The sequence below is a fragment of the Carassius carassius genome, chromosome 20 (assembly GCF_963082965.1).
Source record: "Carassius carassius chromosome 20, fCarCar2.1, whole genome shotgun sequence".
NCBI classification, from domain to species: Eukaryota; Metazoa; Chordata; class Actinopteri; order Cypriniformes; family Cyprinidae; genus Carassius; species Carassius carassius.
In genome coordinates this window covers 25,735,685-25,761,922 of record NC_081774.1, presented here as the reverse complement: position 1 = coordinate 25,761,922, position 26,238 = coordinate 25,735,685, and the positions used below count along the sequence as shown (strand labels likewise).

The window sequence follows — 26,238 nt, the reverse complement described above, 5'->3', positions numbered from 1 at the left end:
TCATAAAAACTGCAGAATTGTTGCTTGTAATCCAATCATTTTATTGCTTCCAAACTATAATGTGACCTCAAAATCTGCATAGTGTACTTGAAAGCATTTAAAGATTCTCAACATTTGGTTGGTTTCCGCTAGGGATGCACCGAATATTCGGCCACCGAATATTTTCGGCCGAAAATGGGATTTTCGGTTTTCGGCCGATAGACTTTTATCACCGAAACAACACGGCCGAAATGTTGTGATGACGCAAACAGAAACCGCGACCTGCACGTGCACCTGCATAGCGCAGACCACGAGCTCCCCGCGACATTCACTTCACACCAGTGAGAACATTCTCTGTCTTCTTATTCCTTTATTCGCAGCACTAAAGCGTCTCCTAACAAAGAGAGACTAAGACATACCACGAAGTGAAAACAAAGAAAAGTACAGTCTTATAGAGTCTGTTAGCACACGTCTCACTGAGATCTTTTCGGATCCTCTGCACTTCATCGCGAATGTGCTTGATCCATGTTATAAAGACCATTACTTGGATGCGGAAATAAGGCAGCTCGCATGAGAAATGATCCAGGCCGCGCTGGATGCGGAGAACCCGCATGGAGACGGAGAAGCTCCAAGCGCAGGAGACTAAGATCAGAGCGCAGAAAAAAAGACTAGTGTCTGCACCAGATGAGGCGCATGCACTCTCGTTGTCTGATGTGTTCAGTGGAATTCTGCAAGAAAGTGCCTCAAATAATAATAATACGTTGGCTATTTTGTTCTTAGGCTACTATATATGTGACATATATATATATATATATATATATATATATATATATATATATATATATATATATATACACACATACATATACATACACACACACACACACACACACACACACACACACACACATACATAATATCAGATTGTAGCCATTTTTCTGTTAGATTTTCTGTCAGGCAGATGACAAGCTCAACTGCTCAACAGCTAGATGGTTATCTGTCTGAAGTCCCCATCCCCAGAAGTGATAACAGTCTTGCCTACTGGAGAAGTAATGCACTTTCTAGTCCTACAGAGAAAAATTTCAAATGCACTTCACCTAAATGAACTTTGTTTTTATGAGAGAACAGTTCATTTTAAAACCTTTCTGCAGGCCAGTAGGCCTGTACATTATTATTTAATATACACATGAGTGGGATAAATTTTTAGTTTGAATTTTATTTTAATACTGTGCATTGTTGCAATGTGCTTAATAAATATTTGCATAATTTGTAATTATGTATTTTTATGTTTTTTTTTTTTTTAATAATTTATGTAATTGTAATTATCTTTGAAACTTTAATATTAATTTATGCAATTGCAATGTCTTAATTTTACTAAAGGTAGTACACGGTCATAGCAATAAATGCAATGGTACTAATAATTGGCATAATTTCTTTCGGTGTTTCGGTTTTTGGCATTGGTTTTCTCGTTTTCGGTTTCGGCCAAGAATTTTAATTTCGGTGCATCCTTAGTTTCCGCCAGTGAATAAAAAATAAAGTTAATTGCGACTTTTTATCTCACAATTCTGACCTTTTTTTTCCTCATAATTGCATGATACAAACTCACAGTTCTGACTTTTTTCACAGAATTGCATGTTATGAACTCAGAATTACGAGATATAAACTCTCAGTTGTGAGGAAAAAAGTCAGAATTGTGAGTTTTTCTCACAATTGTGACTTTCTCTCAATTCTGACTTGCAATTGTCAGTTTATACCACGCAAGTCTGAGAAAAAAAGAAGTCCGAAGAATTGTGAGATTTAAAAAGTCGCAATAACTTTTTTTTTTTTTTTTCTTTATTCAGTGGCGGGAACAGGCTTCCATAGAAAATGTATAATTGGGTCTTAAAAATATTTGGTCTCCCCAGATGTACCCGTCAAAGGTATGGATCCCATGAACAACGCAACGTTTAACTGTACACAGTCTCTGGATGATGGCTCGGGGCCCTGCTCATGTCAGGACTGCAGTGAGGCGTGTGGCCCCACACCCGTGCCCCCCAAACCCCTTCCACCCTGGATTATCCTTGGCATGGACGCCATGGCCGTCATCATGTGGTGTTCTTATATAGCCTTCCTCCTCATCTTCTTTGGAGTTGTGCTGGGGGCATGGTGTTACAGGTAACTACCTAAACATGCACTAAATCAATGAAATTTGTGAGGGAAGGTTCAGAAGGCATAAGGGCTGTGCAAAAAATCGAATTTTACCAAGGCAACCCTTCCAAAAAATGTATATTTTAACCCCGGGAAGCAATTTTCATCGGGGAACCTCCTGGAAGCGCGATTGGTCTAGTTTTGGACTAGTTTTGAGAAGCAACTGGGCAGGATTTGTTGTGAAAACCTGGCAACCATGATCTGAACTCACGTGCTGGAGATATACTTCTAATTACAGGAGCGTCTTTACTGATGAGATGTGCATGAAAATCGCATTCGATTTTTTGCACAGCCCTAGAAGGCATTAATTTGATTAGAAAATTGCAAAGTGTATTTTGCCATGAATGGTAGTTTATGGTAATATGCACAAGCCGTTGTACATTTTGAATACTTAAAGTGACAGTGGTTCAGACAAAAGAAAGAAAAGCAAGCTTTTTATTTGTGTTTAACCTCATGATACAGCATCAACAGCAAGAATCTATACTTCTATTTAAAAGTTTCACTTTGACAGGTGAAATGTAGTGTATCATTACCATAACACACACTCATAACCAAAACTCATAATGCACTTGCTTGAAACACCAAAGTTCAGTGCAAATGAAAATGAAACCAATGAGTAAAATGTCATGGTAGATTACATTTTTGAATAGCACACTGAATATAAAAATATAGAATTTGTATTGTGTTTTAAACATTAGTATGCTGCTGTGGTCCCTGCTGATTTCCATTAATTATTAAGCAGAAACATGCAGGTTTAATCAGATATACAGTATAAGGGATGCATTTATGTATACATGATTGTTGTTTGAAATATGCAAATAGATAGTGTTTGGTTTATGGTGGGTCCACGCATCAGTCCAGGATCAAACAGACTATTTCAGTCAGGGTGCTTAAAATTTAGCCAAAGTTCAATATCTCCTTCTTTTACTTTATTTTACTACAGGAGAAGGATGGTCACATCTGAGTATGGCCCAATTCTTGATAGCAACCACTCCCACTCCATAAACTCTGATGGCACAGATTTCTTAGGTAAGTGTTTTTTTTTTTTTTTCTTTGTTTTTTTTTTTTTTTTTTGCATAACATAGTGTTAATTATAATTTTAAAAGATTTGATTTTGGAGATGGTGCCATCTCTCTCTTACACTTTCTGAGCAATCAAAACTTTATGCTTTACTTTTGAATAAAGCAATAATCCTGTGAAGCTGTGGTTTACAGTGAATTAATAACAGCTAATGGTCGTTGTTATGCACGCACAGGCTGAGTGCTTTAAAGTCCACTTAGCTGTTATAAATTCACTGTAAAACCATGGCTTCACAGGGCTTGTTGCTTTTATAAAATGGTTATTCCATATACGTAGTAAGGTTTCACAGAATAAAATACAGCAAATAAAGTGTAATGATATGAATAAAAAAAAAAGTTCCTCAGAAACAGTTGTGGTTCCAACAAAGTGGTTGCAACACACAGAAGTAAACAAAGATGTATGTTTGTAGAGTAATTTACAACAGCTTCAATAGGGATGCACCGGTTGACTGGCCATAAATCGGAACCGGCCGTTTTTTGGTCTTTTTTTCGGCCGATTTTTCCGGAAGTGTGCCCGCGTGCACAGACTACATTGTAATCATTCGCTATCATGTTCCACTTGTGTGGAAGTATTTTGAAATCTGTGCACGGGACACGGGCAACCGTTCAGCACTGGAAGTGCAGAGCTACACGTCTGAGGCACAGATAGCAGGAAGTGAACAGCCGACTGCACAAGATAAGAGTCCCTTTCCTGCGCCGCTCACTGAAGCTGCGCGAACGTACTGTACAGAGTAAAAAATATAGATGTGAGTCATTATCGTATTTTTTTTTAAATTGGACGAATGTAACACTTTGCATCTTTGTTTTATTCCCACCAACATTATTTGATTTTGGAATAATTTATTCATATAGCATACTTTTTAGTCTCACTGGTAAATGTCTTTTTTAAATTTAAAAACAAATTTAAAAACTAAAGTACTGAATGCTGATTAAGAAACATTATTAAATGTGTGTGATTGTGTTGTTTGGATTTTAGAATTATGCAGTTGTTGCCTTTTAATTTCACATATAGAACGTCAAATTTCGCGTCTAGCGCATCTAGTTTTGCCGTCAAACATTTTGAATGCATTCTCACGCCTAGAGCGAAATAGACGCGAGTAGAAAGCAAAAGTTTGAAGCAAAATTGACGCACGTCCGAGGCGAAATCCGCTTCTTGTGGGAGGGACAAGTGCTAGGCGGGTTGTCTGTTTGCAAGATGGCTGATGTTGATCGATATGGCAAGCCAAAGTAGTCACAAGGGCCTGCTCGGGCATCTGATTGCACATTGACACGTCAAAAGTGTGCGATTTTACAGCAAAACGCGCGTCCTCAGGCTTTGATTATGCTGACTGGATTTTTTGTTGGAATGCAAAGTCACGTAGTAATGTCACATTTGTAAATGAAAACACAAGATGCTCATTTATCATTTATCTGACAATTAAGCCAAGAAAGTTTTGAATTTGTGATTGTATTTATGCCCGTGCGTGATGATAAATGACCATGTTGTGCTTTCATTTACAAATGAAACTACGTAAATTATTAATTCCTCAACGAAACACTATAGTATTTACAATTATGGTCTATTAATTAGCCAAAATAAAATGAAATGTTACATTTAAAATGCATTCCAGTAGGGGTGCACCGAAATTTCGGCCGCCGAAAATTTTCGGCCGAAATGGCATTAACGGTTTCGGGCCGAAATAAAAAAAACAGCCGAAAACGTAAACCGAAAATGAATGTCACCCGCCCCTCCCATCCGTGAGCAAGCGCTTAGGTTTCACTCACGGTCGAGCTGTTATCACGCATCTGCCTATCAAAGATTAAGCATGTCAAAGGGCTGTCACAATCAAAAAAAGCTTGCCACAAAAGCTGCACAATCGATCGGACCAACCAACACAAGTTTCGAAAACGAAAACAGGGAATCGATTTTAACGGCCTTCTCTCGGAGCGCGTCCAGCTCATCACTATATGCTCGCAGCGAACGCGCGTCACACAGTAACTGCAGGTTCTGACACACACACACACACACACACAGAGCCTATTAGTGCATAATATCAATGTAGCCTTCAGTAATGTTTTTCATTGATGTTATGGCAGTCCACATTGCTGACTTGTGCGCGTCTCAAGCGCCCTCTTTACGTTCGCCCTAATGCCTGTTTAGTTGTCGGTGGATTTGCCTATATTTGGCGTTGAAAAACGGATCAACGCCAAATATAGGCAATTTACTAACGATTCATTGAACACTTTGCCTATGTCTCAAAAATCGAACAGGATTTTTTTTTTCACAAAAGTGACAGCCCTATACGAGAGGACACCAAAGTTGCAATATGTAACATTTGTTCTGCAAAAATCTCCAAAATTGTGGATTTTTTTGCACAATTTTTAAAAAACTATTTTATTTGATGGAACATAAAACTTGAAGAATAATTATTATTTATATTTATTGTAAAAAATATTTTATGTTTTGTTATGTAACTGTTAATAAAAGTTTGATTATAATATTGTGATTTTTCAATTCAGATCCATTAAATCCAAGCAATATATATATACGTTTTTAAAAGAAGCCATTTTCGGCTTCAGTTTCGGTTTTCGGCCTAGTGCATCCTAAATTTTTGGTTTTGGTTTCGGCGCAGAATTTTCATTTCGGTGCATCACTACATTCCAGCAAAAATTCCAGTCAGCATAATCTTGATTTGGCTTTGATTTTGGCTTGATTAAAGCTTGATTTGCATGTCGACCATTTACAGTAGGCTATTATTTACAAAAGTATTCAGACAAAGAGTACAAAGAGATCAAAATGAAAGGAAAATATGAATATAAACGAATATAATATAAAAATATAACCAAAAATAATAATAATATACAAATATTACGGGGAGAAGACGATCAGTTAATGGACTCACAAGACAAGGATAAAATATTTTTCAGTAAAATGGAAACACCCATATATGCAGTAATCATCCTTAAAGGGTTAATTCACCCAAATAGCAAAATTATGTCATTAATAATTCACCCTAATGTAGTTCCAAACCCGTAAGACCTCTGTTCATCTTTGGAACACAGTTAGAGATTTTAGATTTAGTCCGAGAGCTCTCAGTCCCTCCATTGAAACTGTGTGTACGGTCTACTGTCCATGTCCAGAAAGCTAAGAAAAACATCTTCAAAGTAGTCCATGTGACATCAGAGGGACAGTTAGAAATTTTTGAAGCATCGAAAATACATTTTGGTCCAAAAATAGCAAAAACTACGACTTTATTCAGCATTGCCTTCTCTTCTGGGTCTGTTGTGAGAGAGTTCAAAACACTGCAGGTAGTGATATCCGGTTCTCGAACTAATCATTCGATGTAACCGGATCTTTTTGAACCAGTTCACCAAATCGAACTGAATCGTTTTAAATGGTTCGCGTCTCCAGTACGCATTAATCCACAAATGACTTAAGCTGTTAACTTTTTTAATGTGGCTTACACTCCCTCTGAGTTCAAACAAACCAATATCCCGGAGTAATTCATGTACTCAAACAGTACACTGACTGAACTGCTGTGAACAGAGAACTGAAGATGAACACTGACTCGTATATATTTTAAATATATATAAAATCAGATGTAGACCTTGTATATTCTGTACTTACTGCTTATTGCACTTCTGGTTAGATGCTTACTGCATTTTGTTGCCTTGTACCTTACATGTTCAGTGACAATAAAGTTTAATCTAAACTAATGTCAGTTTAATTAAGTATAATGGTCTGAGACACATTATTTATTTTTTGCTTGTATGGTTGTTTTTCTTTATGGACATATGGAATTGTAATTGTGCAGATCTTATAGTCTTTAATTACATTTTTAAAAAGCTGCCCTGTAAACTGTTGGCTAAAATGAATATTTATTTCATTGCATTTGTTTATAATAGTGGTGCTGAAATTCATCTGTTAACATCCAAAAAAATGATCAGTTTTACACAGAATAAGTTCTCTTTCACTCAGTGTCAACACAACATCTCAGTTCCATCCTTCTGGAAACGTGGGTTACATGTGTAACAGAGATGTTCTCAGTTCAGGTCCTCATTAAATGTCGTCCTTATTTCTTAGGTGATGCTACGTGCTGCGAGACACTGGGCGAGCGTTTTGAGAACTGTCTCCGGGTTCTCTTCAGCAGCTGGGGCTCCATGTGTGTGCGTCACCCCTTAACCGTGATCCTGACCAGCGTGGTGCTGGTGTCGATCTGCTCGGCCGGACTGACCTACATGCGCATCACAACCAACCCGGTGGAGCTCTGGTCGTCTCCCAGCAGTAGGGCCAGGCAGGAGAAGGACTATTTCGACCAGCACTTTGGGCCATTTTTCCGCACCGAGCAGCTCATAATCACCACCCCGGTGAATGCATCGTACGTTTTTTCACCCACCTTCGGACCAGACATCCCCTTCACCTCCATTCTGAACATAACACTCCTCCGTCAGGCAAGTCATTTTTATATTGTGACCAGAAATGTCCAAATACTTTTGAAGACTTTATAAAATATATTTTTTGAAAGCATTCAAGCTGCATGTTGCATCATTCACATTGATGGTATTTTTTTGTTTTATACATGCAATCAAACTCTTGCTCTGTTGGACGTAGGTGTTGGATCTTCAGATAGAAATTACAAACCTAACAGCTGAATACAAGGGAGAGACGGTTACTCTTAAAGACATCTGTGTTTCTCCACTGGCTCCTTACAATGACAACTGTACCATCCTAAGTGTGTTAAACTACTTCCAGAACAGCCATGAAGTCCTGAATCATAAGCTTGCTGATGAGTTCTATGTCTACTTTGACTACCACACTCATTTTATGTATTGTGTCAGGTGAGCTATGCTCTTTTTTTTTTTTTGAATTAATAGTGATAGAGTGGTGATGTAATTTTGTAAGCCACCCTGGACGGTAGTATTACCTTGATTGCCTGTAGAAAATAAGCTCAACAGTTTCTAGACTTATTTCTTCATCATGACAATACTATCAAGTAAAATTCATTTTTATGAATTTTAAAGCCTAAATGCAATTCAGACTTTATATATATCTGTCTGTCTGTCTGTCGGTCGGTCGGTCTGTATGTCGGTCGGTCGGTCGTAGAATAATGTTGGCCACAGACCTTAATTCGGCATTTAAGAAAAACCCATTGACTTCAGGACTATGACAATGCAAAAATACTAAAATATGATTTTTCCTCCGGCTCTCTATTGTCATTCATAATGTATGTAACATGAATTAAACTGAATAAACTCTGAATATGCCTTTTTGTTTTTTTCATTGTTTCTTTTGTTTTAGCTCTCCCACGTCCCTGGATGACACAAGCCCCTTGCATGACGCCTGCATGGGTACATTTGGAGGACCAGTTTTCCCCTGGCTTGCTCTTGGTGGATATGAAGGTTAGTTTTACTGAAATAAACCTAAAATACAATAGAACGAAGATGTCATTGTGATCTCATTTTGGAAACATACCCTATTTTTTATTTTATTTGAGGTCAGATAGACTTTAAGATGTTTTTAGTTGATGCCAATGGCTTCGTGGGCAGTGCATCGACATATTCGGGCGTCCCAAGTTCAAGTCCCGACTCGTGAACCTTTCCAGATCCTGTCCCCACTCTCTCTCCCCCATTACGCTTCCGGTCTAATTACTGTCCTATAATAATAAAGCAGAACCAGCAAAAATAAATCTTTCTAAACTGTTTTTTAGAAAGAAAATACTGTGGGGAAAAAAACATAAAATTGTGAAATGTTATAATTTAAAAGTAGCTGTTTTCTATTGTAATCTATTTTAAAATGCAATATGTTCCTGTGATGATGGCAAAGCTACATTTTCGACAGCAATTAAAATCACATGATCCTTCTGAAATCATTCTGATTTGATTTGGCGCTCTAGAAAAAATTGATTATTATTATTATTATTATTATTATCAGTGTTAAAAAGTTGTATTTTTATGGAAACTGTGATGCATTCAGTATATTCAATGCATCCTTGCTTAATGAAATAATTATTTATTTTAAAAAATGCTTACAACAAACTTGACCCCAAAGTTTTGATCTATACTGTGTGTGTGTATATAAATATTTTCTAACATAAATCTTGAATTGAGAGAAAATTGAAAACACAAGTCAAATCTGCTCAATTAGAACTTTTAACACAAGCATCTACTTGAGGCTGTGCATTTGGAAGAACTTTCTTACTGGCTATATTATTAATGAATGCTATTTTTTTTTTTCTGTCGTAAAGTATTTTGTAATTTTCTTATTTTGTTTTTCTTGACACAAATCATATCTAGTATGTAATAGTAATACTTTCGTAATGGTCTGTCTTTTAGCTTATTTTATTAGCTTCCTTTTTCCCATTGTAATCTGTTTTGTCCTGTTTCATATATAGGTAATGATTACAACAACGCCACAGCTCTAGTGATCACCTTTCCTGTCAACAACTACCTAAATGACACAGAAAAACTAGGCAAAGCTTTAGCATGGGAGAAAGCGTAAGTTTGATTTAAATGATCTGTTTAGTATATCTTATGGCTAAATCTTTTATAAAAAAAGATGTGAAAATGAGTAGTTTGATCTAGAATGGCAACTCTTTTGTGGTCACATATACACAGTATACTCTAGAGTAACCGCCATTGCCCATACCTCTACAGGTTTATCGACTTTGTGAAGAACTATGACAACCCCAACCTGACCATCTCATTCAGTGCGGAGCGCAGCATTGAAGATGAGATCGACCGCGAGAGCAGCAGTGATGTCACCACCATCGTCATCAGCTACGTCATCATGTTTGTCTACATCTCACTGGCTCTGGGACACATTAACAGCTTCTGGACAGTGCTGGTAGGACCCTCATATGTCTTTATTTAAAATGTGGCCTTAATTCTGATGCTGTGACAGCATTTCGAAATGTTTGTTTAGTAATGATGCAAAATGAAGTACCGTATTTTTCGGACTATAAGTCGTACCTGAGTATAAGTCGCATCAGTCCAAAAATACGTCATGATGAGGAAAAAAACATAGAAGTCGCACTGGACTATAAGTCGCATTTATTTAGAACCAAGAGAAAACATTACAATCTACAGCCGCAGGAGGGCGCTCTATGTAGGCTACAGGAGAACTGAGCAGTATAGAGCGCCCTCTCGCGGCTGGAGACAGTAATGTTTTCTCTTGGTTCATGTCTCTTAGTTCATTTCTGTTGGTTAATGTCAAATTAATTTTGATAAATAAGTCGCACCTGACTATAAGTCGCAGGACCAGCCAAACTATGAAAAAAAGTGACTTATAGTCCAGAAAATACGGTATATAGATTAGTGCTGTCAAACGATTAATTGCGATTAATCGTATCCGAAAGAAAAGTTTTTGTTTACATAATATATATGTGAACTGTGTATATTTATGTACACATGCATGTATATATTTAAGGAAAATGTTATGCTTGTATATTAAATAATTTAATATGAATAAAAATGAATACTTTGTATGCGATTAATCACAATTAATTGTTTGACAGCACTAATATAGATATTGCTTAATTCAAAAGAATATGCTATAAACCTTATGCTCTTATACAAGCAATATACACTTACAGTGCTCGGCTATGCTGTTCTTCAATGCTTAAGCCCTACATTAGCCATGATCTTTTATTTGACCTTTGCAAGCATCATTAGGCTGACCTTGCATGTCCTAATTATTGGAAAATCTGCGTTTATACACTTTTCACAGGTAGACTCTAAGATCTCTCTGGGTATCGCCGGTATCCTGATCGTGTTGAGTTCAGTCGCATGTTCGCTGGGTATCTTCAGCTACATCGGCATCCCTCTAACTCTTATTGTCATTGAGGTCATTCCCTTCCTCGTGCTGGCTGTGGGCGTGGACAACATCTTCATCATTGTACAAACCTACCAGGTGGGTGGTGCGTCCTTAGAGCAGATTCAGCTGCAACATGACACTAGCCGGGTTTCATCCAAAGTTGCGAATTTATGCGCAAAATTGTAATATCGCACAAAACATTTGTGAACAAGCACCGTTTCCATCCGATGAGTCAAAGAGAACAGAATGATCAAATGCCACTGTACATCACTAATAAAAGGAGGAGAAGCTACTGAATATAATAATTACTTGCACATCAGAATGAGCAGACGAAATCCAATGAATGCGGTTATTGTTTTCGGAGGTGGTTGCTGCTGTTTGGGAATGTAGTCTTTTAACCGTTCTGGGAGCCAATTATACAGAAATACTTTGAAGACAAATTTTGCATGGACATTTTCGAATGACCATAACATTTCAGATGCTGTGGAACAAGATCACTCTGCTGGTTAGTCAGCATTTACCGTCCCATAGCGCAAAGTCACATGATTATTTTATTTTATTTATTCGCAAAATGCATTTCCATCTCCCATTATTTGCATTAACCCTTTTTTGCACGAGTCAAAAAACACCTCAAGCGATCATAAAAAAACCTTTTTTGCGAATCAAGGCATTTTTATTAGAAATTTCGCATTTTCATCACTCGATTCTGATGCGATACTTTAAAATGCGCATAAAAGCAGGGTGATGGAAAGCCAGCTACTGTTAATGTCAGGTGACTCCTTCCACTGAAATGGTTCAGACGAGCACCTTTTACTTCCTGTTTATAAATGGTAGTTTTGTTTTTACTTCAGTATCTTTAAGATTGATGATGGATGAGATCGTTTGCCTTCACAAAACTGCCAAGTAACACATTTTTCTTTTCTTCAGAGGGATGAGCGGATGCCTGAAGAGGAGCTTCATCAGCAGATTGGACGTATCCTCGGAGAGGTGGCTCCCAGCATGTTCCTCTCTTCCTTCTCTGAGACCGTTGCTTTCTTTTTAGGTATGCCATCATCCTCAGACTTGTGATTAACTTCTACATTTCTGACAAATGGCAGATGAAAAGGGATGAATGCCACTGCAATAATTATAAGAAATAAATGCTAGTATGAGAACGTGGGTTTGTTTTGTTTTGATTTGTTATAATTATTATTTCAGATTTCAGTATGGTATTACACATTTTATTAAGAGTCATTGTCAAACTCTTATGACTGTTAAACATTTCACCGGACTGCACAGTTTTTATTCCGAGATTTCTTTTTTTTAATCATTAATTTTCTATAATAAAATAAATAAATATATTTATTTCTACATAAAACTATCCCGGATGACTATAGTTTTTCTTAATTGCACATATCTCCAGGTGGTCTGTCTAGCATGCCTGCAGTGAGGACGTTCTCTCTATTCGCTGGTCTGGCCGTCTTCATTGACTTCCTTCTGCAGATCAGCTGCTTTGTGTCTCTGCTGGGCCTGGACATCAAAAGACAAGAGGTGAGAGGTTAAAGGTCACACCAGTACTATCTGTGTGAGAAAACAGAATTTGAGGAACAGAAACATATTTCATACTTGAAACAGTGAATGATTAACCAAAGTAGTTTTATTAAGCACTTTTTTTCAATATGTAGTGATTTGAGATGCTTCGGTTTAATGTCTTTCTTTCTTCATCATTATTATTATTATTATTATTATTTGTTTCCCAGGCAAATCGTCCAGATATATTTTGCTGTGTGAAGTTTCCTGAGGGACAACGGGAAAAGTCAGAAGGTTGTTTGTTCCGCTTTTTTAAGAAGATATATGCTCCTTTCATCTTGAAGGATTGGGTGCGCCCCCTGGTGGTAAGTGTAAAGAAACAAGACAAAATAGAAATGCTATTAATAAAAAAAAATGAATAATTGTGATGCAACTGCTACTGTATAACAGTTAAGCTACATAAACCTAGATTTGATCAAGTTCTGCATTTTTGCGATCTCACAAGTTTTGATTCTCTTTTGCAGGTTGCTGTGTTTGTGGGAATGCTGTCATTTAGCATAGCCGTTGTTAATAAAGTGGAGATTGGACTTGATCAGAAATTGTCCATGCCTGATGTACGTATATACCCATTCTTTCCCTTAGCAAATATTTGCATTCTGAAGATCCTGAAAGAGGTGTTTTTGAACACACAGGACTCCTATGTGCTGGATTATTTCGGGAATCTGAGTGAGTATCTGCACACTGGGGCACCAGTTTACTTTGTGGTAGAGGACGGACATGACTACAAAACCTCAGAGGGTCAGAACGCGGTGTGTGGCGGAGTGGGCTGCAACAACAACTCTCTAGTCCAGCAAATTTATACCGCATCGCTCTTGAAAAACTAGTGAGTGACACTTTTTGACACCTTTCCAGTGAGGAAAAAGTTTACTTTCAGTAAAGCAGTCTTATTTTGGTATCATTAGCCACGTTTCCATTCATCCTTAAGAAAAAAAATGCTTGCATGAGGTGGTTTTGAAGAAAATTTGCATTTAAGGTCTTGCATTGCATTTCCAGGTCTCCTGCCGTAAAAGTCACAGAATCGTTCCTTAATGTACTATAATTCCCAAGAAACCTCTCATCTGGTTTAGAAAACCAAGTTATTTTTACATTTTATTTCAAGTAACACCATTTTTTTTGGGCTTTAGTTAACTGTAATAACAATGCAATAAATGCATAGTGTTTTGCTTTATTTTTTCAGTCATGTAATTGTCATAAATTCCCAGAAAAGTTGCTTTCAACTTTTGAATAACTTTTGTCAGATCATTAAAGCCATATTTTGTGTTGTTAATGTAGTACTAAGATCAGCAACGCTCCATCGTCCTGGCTGGACGACTACTTTGACTGGGTGAAGCCGCAGTCTTCCTGCTGCAGATATTATAACACCACCGGAGCGTTCTGCAATGCTTCAGGTAAACCATTATCCACCGAATCAACAGAGCCCTGACCTCCACTGCCTCAGAGGACCTTTATCCAGAGTGCTGTTTAAGTTATTGAATTTTCACTTCAGAAGTCACTGTACAGATCACACTATTCTTTGCTCTTTGAACCTAAACATATTTAAATGGAAATTATGTTTCATGATATATGTGAATATACCATAACAATCAAAGCATTTTTAGTATCAAATTATGGCTTCTAAAAATAAAAAAATACTGTCTTTTACTCACCTACAGTTCCAAACCTATTAGATTCTGGTAAAAAAAAACAAAAGGTCATGACACAATTTAAACTTTTGTCATGTTTCCTTTTTTTTTATTTTTAATTATTATAATTTTTTAATTATGATGTTTTCCTTCCATCAGTGGTGGATAAGAGCTGTGTTCACTGCAGACCTTTGACCTCTTGGGGGAAAAAGAACCCTAATGGTACTGAATTCACGCACTTCCTCCCCATGTTTCTCTCAGACATCCCAAATATCAAGTGTGGAAAAGGGTAAGTTTAAATCATTTCCATTGATCAGATTTCCCAGGAATCTAATGCATCCGGTACCTGTCCACCATTCATTTAGTGATCCGTTTTGTGTATTATTTTTTATTTTCCACAAGATTTCCAAAATTGCAATCTCTATAATTGGCTAATTTAATGCAATTTTCAGGATCCAGGGCACATAGAATTTTAGCAGTTGGGTACGGTGACCATATATATATATATATATATATATATATATATATCTCCCTAGATCCACTTCAAGTGAATTCAGCTCACAAAATAAGTGTAGGACTCTCTGTTTTGACTAATAGCTCCTTTTCTTTCCCATACAGTGGTCATGCTGCATACAGCACTGCTGTGGATCTCCTAGAGAACAACACTGACGTAGGTGCCACCTACTTCATGAGCTATCACAGCATCTTGAAAACATCTTCTGACTTCATTGATGCCTTGAAGATGGCGCGAGAGCTTACCGACAACATCACGCAGGCCATCGGCCCACAAAACAAGACTTACAGTGTCTTTCCTTACAGGTAAACACACTCTAAACCAACCTTATTGTGAAGCCCTTCAAAAACAAAGAAATCTCACTTTCCTTGATTTTGCAGCTGTTTTTTTTTTCTTTTTTTTTTTCTAAGATTTGATTTAACACTTTAAAACACATGGAATGTTCAGGAACAATCATCCTTCGTGACCTACTTCCATTAAGAGTGGTGATATTGTGTAAATGTTTTTAACTGTATGCTTGTCAGTTCAACCCCTTTATTCCAAATAAGTTACAGTTACCCTGTCACATTTATTAGAATTGTTGTAATACAAAATCTTTATTTATAAATACATGCATGCATACATACTAGGATTGTCACTTGCAATCAGTAATTATCACTGTGGCCCCTGACCTATTTGTAGATTTCTTTTTCTCTGTATTCTATGTCTTCTATAAATGTATTTATTTTTTCTCCTCCATGGACAGTGTATTCTACGTCTTTTACGAACAGTATCTCACGATCGTCTATGACGCTGCCTTTAACCTTGGTATTTCGTTGATGGCCATCTTTGTGGTGTCTACGGTGCTTTTGGGCTTTGAGCTGTGTTCGGCTGTGCTGGTGTGCTTCACCATTGCTATGATCCTGGTCAACATGTTCGGAGTCATGTGGTTGTGGGATATCAGCCTCAACGCCGTCTCATTGGTCAACCTTGTCATGGTGAGTTAAAGGAATAGTGGTACAGTAAATACAGGATTGTTGAAGCTTGTGACCTACGTATAACATTCATTACTGAAACACTTTATCAATGCTTGTTGACATCATTTACCATAACTGTTTCCTTGGCAGTGTTGTGGCATATCGGTGGAGTTCTGCAGTCATATTGTGAGGGCTTTCTCTGTCAGTACCAAGAGCTCGAGGGTGGATCGCGCAGAGGAGGCGCTGGCACACATGGGCAGCTCTGTGAGTGATGTGTGCTACTGCTGTGTGAATGTATGAGTGCAGTGAAGCGTCTTCTTACATGCTGCTTTGACTCCGCAGGTGTTCAGTGGCATCACCCTCACTAAATTCGGTGGGATCCTGATTCTAGCCCTGTCCAAATCCCAGATCTTCCAGATTTTCTACTTCCGCATGTATCTCTCAATAGTCCTGCTAGGAGCTGCTCATGGCCTCATCTTTCTGCCTGTATTACTCAGTTATGCAGGTAAATCACAATATTTGTTTTAAAGAAGTCGCAAATTCGAACAAAGAAAAGAAATACCCCTAAAAGAAGCCCCTTGATTTCTATGTAGCCCGAGAGAGTCTCAAAATCCTGTTCTACAAGTGAAATTAATATTGTTCTGTAGAATATCACATAATTTGTCATGTTTTGGATGACTAAATCTAAATTATGGCCGTACACTTAAAATTTCACCATTTCACTTAAAACCATTGTCAGATACACTCATAGAAAGGTCAAAGGTCTTCAAGACCTCCCGCTAAAATAAGTTACAACTTGGAGAAACTGATGAAACATGACTATTGTACATTATAATATTGTTTTTAAAGTAATAATAACAATGATATTTAAATTATTACTACTGTATTTTAAAGGAATACTCAGTTATTCTTCCAGGTTTTAACCTGTTGCACAACACTTTGTTTGAATTATTTAATTACATAAAAAAAAAAATATATATATATATATATATATCTCATCTTTCTTGCCTTCATTTAGTTACCACTGTTTTTGATAATAAATTTGTATTAGAACCTTAGTCCAGAAATTTTTTTTAAAACGACAACAGTTTCAAAAATTACAAAATGTTAAAATATTTAATTGTTAAAGTTGTCTTAATTCACTTGATTTGACATGCTTAAAAAAAAAAAGTAGTAAAATTTTATTAAACCATTAAAATGTTACTGTAGGGCCCTAAATTTTTTTTTAACTAAATTTTTGTTTACATTTTTATAAATTGTTGAAGTTTAATTTGACATACTTTTTGCTTACAATTTTTTTTTTAGCCATTAAGATGAAATACAGGAAAATAGGGCTGCACAATAAATCGAAATGGAACTGAAAATGCGATTCAACAGAAGCTGCGATTCTCTTGCGCATCTTTTAGTAAAGCGTGATTCTGTGATCAACAGTAAATCTCCATCTGAAGGCCAGAGAGCGCTCTCGCGCTACGCCTCGCAGAAGAAACCGCTGCAGCTGAGTAAACAGAAGATTTAACTGCTTTTATTGATTCAACGTGACTAATAAAAAAATGATTATGACAACATACTGTAAGGTTTATCAGAGTTATAATTATTATACTTTTAATTAAAATAAAGTATATTTATAATGCAAAGCCTTCATCACTGCTTAGAATACTATGAAATATGTTGCTTGCCTTATTCTGTGTAAGAACTAGCACAAACCTTATTAAATATGGTATTTTCACATGCTTTCAGATGGATCAGCATTTACTTCACAGAACCGTAGTTCACTGAGAAACTACGCAAACAGCTGTCACTATCGCGAATGTTTTCTTCGATTTCATAATCACGCAATAAAATCTTTTTGTTGTTGGTTTTTTGGTTGTTGTTTTTTTTTGGCTTAACTTGTCAGTGAACAACAGCTCTGTGTAGTAAATGCTGCTCCATTTAAAAGCATGTGATGATGATTTACTGCGGGTTACAGAACCAGCTTTACTAACAAAATGCACATGACAATCGAATTCAATTAATCGTGCAGCCCTACAGGCAAAATTAAAACAGGAAATAAAAAAGGAATCCTGTAAAAGTTCAATGGAAAAAGTATTTGGGGAAAAAATAAATTTGATTTTATAGAGCCTTAGAGTTCTGAAGCCAGCAACATAAAGTCTACTAAACCAAATATTTGGATTGTGCCAAAAAAAAAAAAAGGATTAAAAAATATGAAAATGTGAAAAAGAAATTCTTCAAGCTTCTCCCTGTTTCTTTTCATAGGCCCGTCGGCAAATAAAGCAAAAGTCATGGCTGCTCGCAAAAGGGTTGTGGGTACAGAGAGAGAGCAGCTTATCTACTAACTGAACGGCCGTGGACAGCACCAGCTCTTCATTTCCATGCTAGTTAGTAACACTTCAACAGACTTAATACAGAAGGACTTTCACCGCTTTCCCTTTCAACATACACCAAAAACCCTCAGCTCTGAAGAATCGGTTTGGAAGATCCTTTCAGTATTGAAGTGATCCAGTGAAGTAGAGTCTGTATGTGGAAAAGATGACCGTTGTTTCCTCAAATGTGTCTCATCACATCAAAAACATGTTGTAACCACATGTAACTCAGCAGTCACTGTGGTAAAACAACAAATGCAAATCGTTTTCAGATGAATGCGTGTAAAAAAAAATGTGTAACTAATCCTTTTTATTTATTTGTGTTTTTTCTTTTTCATTTTTTTGTTAGTGTGCTTCATTTATTTACTTCACAAATAATGAAAGAACTGTCGACAATGAGCCACAATGGACAATCTGTTGATTTATTGTGATGCTATGACAAGAACGACATGTTACACAGGCGGCTATCAGTTTGCTGTTAGCTCTACCTGAACTCTGTGGTTTTCATGCATTAAAAACACTTTAGTCTTAGCTAGTTAACTAATTTGGGAAAATGGAATGCAGTGGCACATTTTAAAATGTTTACTTGCGAAGCTGTGCTCCATTAACTAGCATTGACATGCCAAGAAAGGGAGTGCTAGCATACGTTTAGCGAATTGAACCACTAGGCTAACCTGAGGTTTCATTAACCAAAACGCAAGTACACGTCGGCACTGACGTTTGGTTTAAACTCACATTCCTTGTGTTTTGCCTGCCGATTTTTCAATTACTAACACAATGTAGCTTTAGAAAGGCTGCTAAAACAGGTTTTGTACCTCGTAAGCGTGGTGGGGACCGTAACACTTTTGAATCAACATGTGACTAATGCAAAAATGTGTTTGCATACAAATAAATGGTTATTTTCTACAAAGAGGAGTTTGGGTTGATATGGGCTGTCGGGTTGGCATTTGCAACATGGACATGTTTAAAAATGTAATAGTTTTTTAAGAAGTTGGGTTATGTGTGCCTCGTGGATGTTCTAACGGTTTCAAGTTTGTGCTTTATGGGTAACAGTCTTGATTTGAAGAATTTTTGAAATAAAATACATATACTAATTTGTATTAAATTGAGCTTTATTTAGTGTGTGTGTGTGCGTGTGTGTGTGGGAGTTGTGCAGCCTTGTGTAAAACAAGTCCGCTTCAGCATAGTGAGACTTAAAAGAATATAATTGTGAAAACTCGCATGCGAGTTACTGTTAAATTAAAACGTAGGCATATATATATAAAAAAAAAAATTCAGTGATTTCCAAGGCAGTACTCTGCAAATTGCTGTTTTTATTTTAACCGTGTGGTGGCGCCATGTACATACGCTTTCATCTGAACTGCCAAACTGAGAAAAAATGTATCAGTGCCTACACACATCCATAATGACCTACATATCCCTGCTTTGTAAATGCATTCCAAATGCACCATTTTGCATATTATTAACATTTTGTTTAGCTTTTATGATATGCCAACATCACCCCTTTTAATGGAAAACAGACTTCTGTTAAACGAGTAATACTAGACATTGTGCATTACAAAAGCTATGGCAGTTCCTGACCTGAGCTGACTGCCTCCTAAGAGTTGTTGTCGTACTAGTTGCCAATTCATCATTTATTAATATGTTTCTATCTTGCCCCATGTGGTGGAGAGACAATGAAATATTGATTTCCTCTGGTTTAGGATGGCAGTAAAGACAGGGTTCTCCTTTTTTAAGTAAACATGTGGATTGTCCCTTCTGAGACCCTCACTAGCCAACAACAGTAGACAGGAAGTAAGGTGTTTCGCTCATATTATATAACTTATGTACAGCTAAATGTAACATTTCTACATTTCTATAATTATACATTGCAATGCCACTAAAAGGACTGTCTGGTGTTACTCTGAACATTGTTATTGGTGGTTAACTAGAGGTTAAAGGAGAACGCAAAGTCATAAACTTCACTTCTGCATAAGCTGATTATACAAATGTTACACTTGCACAGGCAATGTTCACCAATACCACTCATCGTCTTAAGAAACTATGACCAATTTTACATTTCAACTGTGTTTGAAAGGCCCTATAGGTTTAAATAAAGTAAATTCATATTTGAAAACCAACTGATTCATTCTTTAAACACCAATAATACTAATACTACCACTATTTAATGATAAAGCTGCAGATATCAAAATAAAAATCACCCTCCCCTGCTGGCCTTCCCAATATAGTATTTAAAATGGCTAAAAAACATTATTACCCACAATTATTAGGTTTAAACTATGCACTTTGTACTTGCTTTTATTTCTATTTTTAACCAGTAATTCAAAACCAAATTGCAAGGATATTCTTGTACCTTTTCCTTCTTCTAAATTCACTTGATCAGAATTCGGCACCTGTAATCTGGGGCCATAACGATTCCACAGAACCATTAATAAATAAGCGTCTGGAATTCAGGGTCTCGTTTTTGCGTCATTGTCATTTGACAGGAGAACAGGCCACGAGTGGAGAGAAAGGAACTGGATAGCCAATAAGAGAGCCATCTCAAGTGCAAGGAGGCAGGGATCAGATTCATGGGCCCATCTGCAGCGCTGTCCCGGGAAACCAGTTTGTGTCATTTCATTCAGAGCCACCTCTGGCCAAACTTCACAAAGCCACATTCAATTAAGTCTACTGAAAATGCTTTCAAGCACTTCCTTGTTTATAAACTGCCTTATAAACGCACACGGAGTGGAACCAAGAGGGTAAAACCAAGAGTCACCGCAGCCAGAGGAAGGAGATAAATTGCCACCTCAGCCAAAATTCCGACCATTTGAAAAGAAAGCGAATGGACGCATGCATACCTTAACCATTTACTCATATTTCTCCACAATGAGGGTGACCAATGCGTGCCCAGGAAAGATTCAGGAATTTCAAATCAGGAAAGGGCTTTTATTGCGGGCTGAAGGGGGAATTAGTTGGTGAATGGATAGGGCTAAGCTACATACACCGTGTCCACAGTCCGGCCCGTGTGTTTGTTTTTATTGCTGCATGAGACTGGAGCGACCGGGCCTTGTTTACCTTGGAACTGTGTCAGAAATCATTCTCTGCTTGAAACCCTTTCTCTTGATTGCATCAGAGCTATGGGAACAACATTTCCAGAACCCATCTGCTGCTCTGAGGTTCTTATAACAAACTATTAGTGACTTGTTATTTACACACATTTAACTAAGAACTATATTTTATTGCAAATTCTGATGGATACGCCACACACACACACACATATATATATATATATATATATATATATATATATATATATATATACAGCTTTTAGCATTTTCTCTGTATAGTATAGAAGTATGTTTTTGGATTAAATGAAAAGTAGTTCAAATCCTACACCTTTGGCTAATGTGCATAGTGTGGTTTTTATTGTATTTATTAGTTTATGGATGAAAGGAAAGCTGATGAAATCAGCCCATAACACTGAACAATGGAGTGTTTGCTCACCTGTCAGACTCAATCTCTGCAATATGTGTTAACATCAGCTGGCCACTAGTGATAAACAGACGTTACATTCAAAAATGTCTTTATCTATTACTATCTGGTAAAGAGAAATTTGGTGAAAACACTTCTATTCTTTTGAAAATAAGAGTGGATTTGTGTTTTGCACGTTTTCTTATCAGTGCCAGTTAGCAGAACGTGCCGTTAAGAATATAAGTCAAGTGTGAAGGGTGTGCCTCAAGAACCAGACAGAACATCAAGAACAGGTACTGTTGCTTGAAAGTGCAAATAATCGTGATGGAAGAGTCATGAAAGCTGGAAATGTGAGGTTGACAAGATGGTTATATGTTTGTTGAATCTACACTTTTTTAAAAATTAGTTCCATTTAGTTTCACGTTTTAGTCCTGCATGTTTTAGACACTGTTGTCTGTGGAAGGCTGAGGACCATAAAATGTTTGTCCAATCATAACCCTTAGTCCAAGAGCTACAGTAGGCTGTCCTGTCAATGCATGTATTTGCACACCCTGTTCGCGCAGACATGAAAAATGATACTGTACATCAACGTGTTCCATTTATAGTAGCTCCTGCAGACCAAGTAAGAATGGAAGGCATTATTATTGTAATATTATGCACTTTGTACTGTGATGATTTTTTTCTCCAGTGATTGAGACATGAGGTAATCTGACAGCATTGTATTCAACCCTTGACCAACGTCATCTCTCATGTCGCTGGTACATGAGTACGTGGTACGTGTCGCTGGTAAGCCTCTGGCCTGCCTGAGCATGTTCATGTGTTTTGGAGAAGGTGTGGCTTTGGAGACTGATTATTCAGGTAGGGTGAGATCTTATGCTTTAAAAGATAGGTTGTCATAGCTAGCCTCTCAGAAATCACCTACCAGCTAGTGGGTAAAATGAGAACTACAGTCCAAATTCAAAATAATGGAAAGCATTGTTTCTTCCGACATTTCTCCTCAGGCTTGACGCTCATGCTGGGTGCCAGAAGCAATTGAAACTAAAAATGTTTGCCAATGAGCCTAATAGTGTAAGGTGATGAGTTGTTTTATCAGTGTTTAATATTTATTTGATCATAGACCGCGATACCATTCCGTACTGAAATTTAAAAAACCATCCATCCATCTATTTCCTGCTAAGATTTGAGCGATGATCACTGTAGCTAGTCACAGTCATATCAGTCGAGCGCATGATCACAATGATCAATCAGTGCTGAATCTGCTCAACACCACTCACTAGACCACCCTTACCAAAACAAAGTATACTTCAAGTTTGTTTTATTAAGATATTTGATATTCTAGGTATTATCTAGTGAACTTTACATCATACTTTAAGTATACTTCTATGTCCCTATTCAGGTTTTAATTTGTTTCGATTTTGTTATATGAATATCTGAACATCCAAACCATCCAAAGAAAGAAAAGGGTATCTGCTTGTAAACTAAAACATTTTATTCTAGCTTCATGCGCTCTTTTTTTTTAAACACTTTAATGTCGGTAAGTTTCATAAAAAATAAAGAAATAACATTTTGAACAAAAAGCTGAAAAAAACAACCTTTGAATTGGATTCAGAATGATAATCAAAACGTAGACGGAGTCGATCAACACCCCAAAGCTTGACTGTAATTACCTCTTCATCGGTCGACATTTTATTTCATAAAGTTACAGTTTTGATACTGTTTCATGTCAGATGATCATGTTAGATTACATGTGTTAGTATCTGGTGTTTCTTTTTTTCTTCTTCACTTGTTTTATCTTTTTTTTTTTTTTTGGAAATTCTGTGCAGAAGATGTGTACTAGCGCCCTCTACCGTATAATAATGAAAACACGGATTCTAGGAGTAAAGCTCAAATATATTTTGACATTTGTAAGTATAAGTCAAATATACTTAAATGTAAATTTAAGTATATTTCTGATGAGTTCATAAAAAGTCAACTAAAAGCATACTTTCCTATTTTTTTTGTTTAAAAGAAGTATACTAATAGCACACTTGAATAAACTTATTTTTTGTAAGGGCAGAGCTAGACAACACTAGACCAGAGCTTGTTAGATAGATTTTGAGACTTTTTAGGTCGAGTAGAATTTGCAATATCTGACCCAGGTCATTTGCTGGCATCAGTGACAGCCATTTTCTGCCGGCTGGCAACCTGGGATGTTGAACTTCTATTTGGTAAACTGGCAGTGGGCTGCTTCCCGTCGTGCCAAACAATGCCCCTTAGCTGTTATAAATTCACTGTAAACCATGACTTCTTGGGGCTTATTGCTTTATTTTAAAGCCGAATAACTGGCTGTAGCATTGTTTTTCAAATAAACAAATATGTAAACTTGGCATGTTTCCTAAATATCTGCAAAAATATTACAGTAATGTTATGCTTTGCTACAGTTGAGTACAGTATTGTCCGACTCCACACTTTTGTGATGAAATGTGGCTTTGACTGCTGGGTCAAAGGTGCATTACAGCCACATGGGGGAAACCCTGGGACAACCATGCTCCTGGCAAGCTACCATACTGCAGAGTTCAGCTCCAAGCCTAATCAAACACACATTAACATGCTAATCACAGTTTTCAGAGTTAGTTGAAAATCAGGGCTGAAACTGACGTCTGCAGCAAGCTAGCTCTCTATGTGGAGGGTTTGAGACCCCTGCCTTTCAGTCCTGTGGACTTCATGGACATGTGCATATACAGTATACAGTACAACGTATACAAGTACAAAGTTTGCCATCTGGCACAGGGTCTAAGCTCAGCTTCATCCAGCATGTATACAAGTTGAATCATACTACAAGCAACCTCAGCATTGAATGTGACACACACTGTGTATTTTATCCTTCAAAAATTAGATTTCTTAGACAAAGGTGACAAATCTTGCTCTTGAAGGGCCACTGTTCTGCAGAGTTTATCTCCAGTCTTAATTAAATACACATAAATACACATTTTTTTTGTTCTCTTATTATCACTATCCTAGCTTTAAACTATTTTGAACGATGATTGAAACCTTGTATAACGGGCACTTCTTGTGTTTATTGCCATCTTATGGTAAACTGCTTGTAAATCCTCAATTGTAAGTCACTTTAGATAAAAGCATCTGCCAAATGAATAAATGTAAATGTAATGTCAATGTACTAAAAACTTCCAGGGAACTGTGTTGTGGCAGGTTAGAGCTAAACTCTGCGGGACTAAGGGTGTATTCACAACAGGAAAGTCAGCTAGTTCACTAGCTTTGGTCCGGACCAAATACAATGTTGATTTGGTTTTAGTTTTATGTGGTTCAGTTTCACACTATCCTTTTTGCAAGTGAACCTGAAATTGTAAAGGAAACCACACGTGTGTTTGAGGTCATCCATTCATTGGTTCATCCATTCAACCATACCAGAGTTCATTTGGACGCAGACTGAGACCAGTTCTTCAGCTTGGTCTTGGTAGTTGTTTGGTCTGTACCCAAGTGCGATTGATATATTCACACCTGCCCAAAACATTCGCACCAATGGGGGAAACGAACTTGAGTTCGAATCAATCGAACCAAACAAGACAAGTGTGAATACACGCTTAAATTCTATCCCTTCAGGAGCAAGATTGGACACCCCTGAACTAGACAGATGAACTCTGCATGTTAATATAATTATAAGCCCAAAGTATACTTGGCACCATCTCACGGACAATGTGTCTGACATCATTTTTGGCATCAGTATAGTCTGTTTATGTCCATGCAGACCAGTTAATCTAGCCGAGTAAACTTGAAGAGTCCACTGTAGTGTGCACGCATCTTCTACTTGTATTACTTATATTGTTGAGGAAGTTAAGTTTTCAACAGGTATTTAGTTACTTGACACTACGTCTGACTTTTGAAGGAAACGTTATCTTTCCATTAGAATACTGTGGTTTGTTACTGCAACACTAACACAACAACATGTGTAATGAGACCACACACTTGCAATGCACTGGCCAAGCCTTAATGACTGCTGTCGCATACTTGTGTAGAGTATTTCTGATTTTAGATGGAGTGTGAAATATATTACTGGGGAGTCATCTATGTTCTGTTAGTGTCTGGGAGTTCATAGATGAACTGGATGTCAAGTGGACAGATGGGAGAGGCTGGTGACTTGATTCAGAATAACCAAGTGTATTTATCGGCTTGGGTGTAGGCTACTGTTTGATGAAGGATTGGAATCGTCTTGAAGTCGATTCTGGCAGTCAGTGCAGTTGAGGTATAACATAAGAGAGTTTGCAGTCGTCAAACACAAGTTGTTTTGATGCATGTTTCAAGGGAATGTGGCAAATACAGTTGAAGAAGGAATTGAGCTTGAGTTCAGTTGACTGAATCTTCTTCATTGTGGAGCATGAATTAGCAGAGCATTTACATTTCTGCATTTAGCAGACAGTTTTATCCAAAGCGACTTACAGTGCATTTAGGGTACACCTTATTTTACCAGTATGTGTGTTCCCTGGGAAATTAACCCATGACCTTTCACAATGCTAACGCAATGCTCTACCACTGAGCCACAGGAACAACAGGTTTCTTCTACTAAGCATTAAGTCGTATTGAGAAAGTGGAGTTCAGGGTGGATGTTGTTATCCGCAGATGTAGACTGTTCTTGTGACGTCAGAAGCAGGGATAAAAATTGAGGTTTGACAAATCAAAATTAGCTTCAGTAAGTAAAGTTGGCTAAAACATGTTAAACTTAAATGTCATTT

General features: G+C 37.2%; 1 protein-coding gene across 1 annotated transcript in view; it reads left to right on the top strand.

The window, feature by feature from the left end:
- Positions 1 to 18,253, top strand: part of npc1 (Niemann-Pick disease, type C1) — a 31,165-nt gene extending 12,912 nt beyond the window's left edge. The window contains exons 6-25 of the mRNA XM_059502320.1: positions 1,884 to 2,133; positions 3,110 to 3,195; positions 7,309 to 7,676; positions 7,837 to 8,063; positions 8,524 to 8,624; positions 9,617 to 9,719; positions 9,879 to 10,068; positions 10,951 to 11,133; positions 11,965 to 12,079; positions 12,440 to 12,567; positions 12,777 to 12,911; positions 13,071 to 13,160; positions 13,239 to 13,429; positions 13,879 to 13,994; positions 14,388 to 14,517; positions 14,847 to 15,047; positions 15,488 to 15,719; positions 15,849 to 15,962; positions 16,041 to 16,203; positions 17,952 to 18,253. Coding sequence (XP_059358303.1) covers positions 1,884 to 2,133; positions 3,110 to 3,195; positions 7,309 to 7,676; positions 7,837 to 8,063; positions 8,524 to 8,624; positions 9,617 to 9,719; positions 9,879 to 10,068; positions 10,951 to 11,133; positions 11,965 to 12,079; positions 12,440 to 12,567; positions 12,777 to 12,911; positions 13,071 to 13,160; positions 13,239 to 13,429; positions 13,879 to 13,994; positions 14,388 to 14,517; positions 14,847 to 15,047; positions 15,488 to 15,719; positions 15,849 to 15,962; positions 16,041 to 16,203; positions 17,952 to 18,031 — 3,203 coding nt within the window. The 3' untranslated portion in view covers positions 18,032 to 18,253. The remainder of the gene's footprint in view (positions 1 to 1,883; positions 2,134 to 3,109; positions 3,196 to 7,308; positions 7,677 to 7,836; positions 8,064 to 8,523; positions 8,625 to 9,616; positions 9,720 to 9,878; positions 10,069 to 10,950; positions 11,134 to 11,964; positions 12,080 to 12,439; positions 12,568 to 12,776; positions 12,912 to 13,070; positions 13,161 to 13,238; positions 13,430 to 13,878; positions 13,995 to 14,387; positions 14,518 to 14,846; positions 15,048 to 15,487; positions 15,720 to 15,848; positions 15,963 to 16,040; positions 16,204 to 17,951) is intronic.
- Positions 18,254 to 26,238: the final 7,985 nt, after the last annotated feature.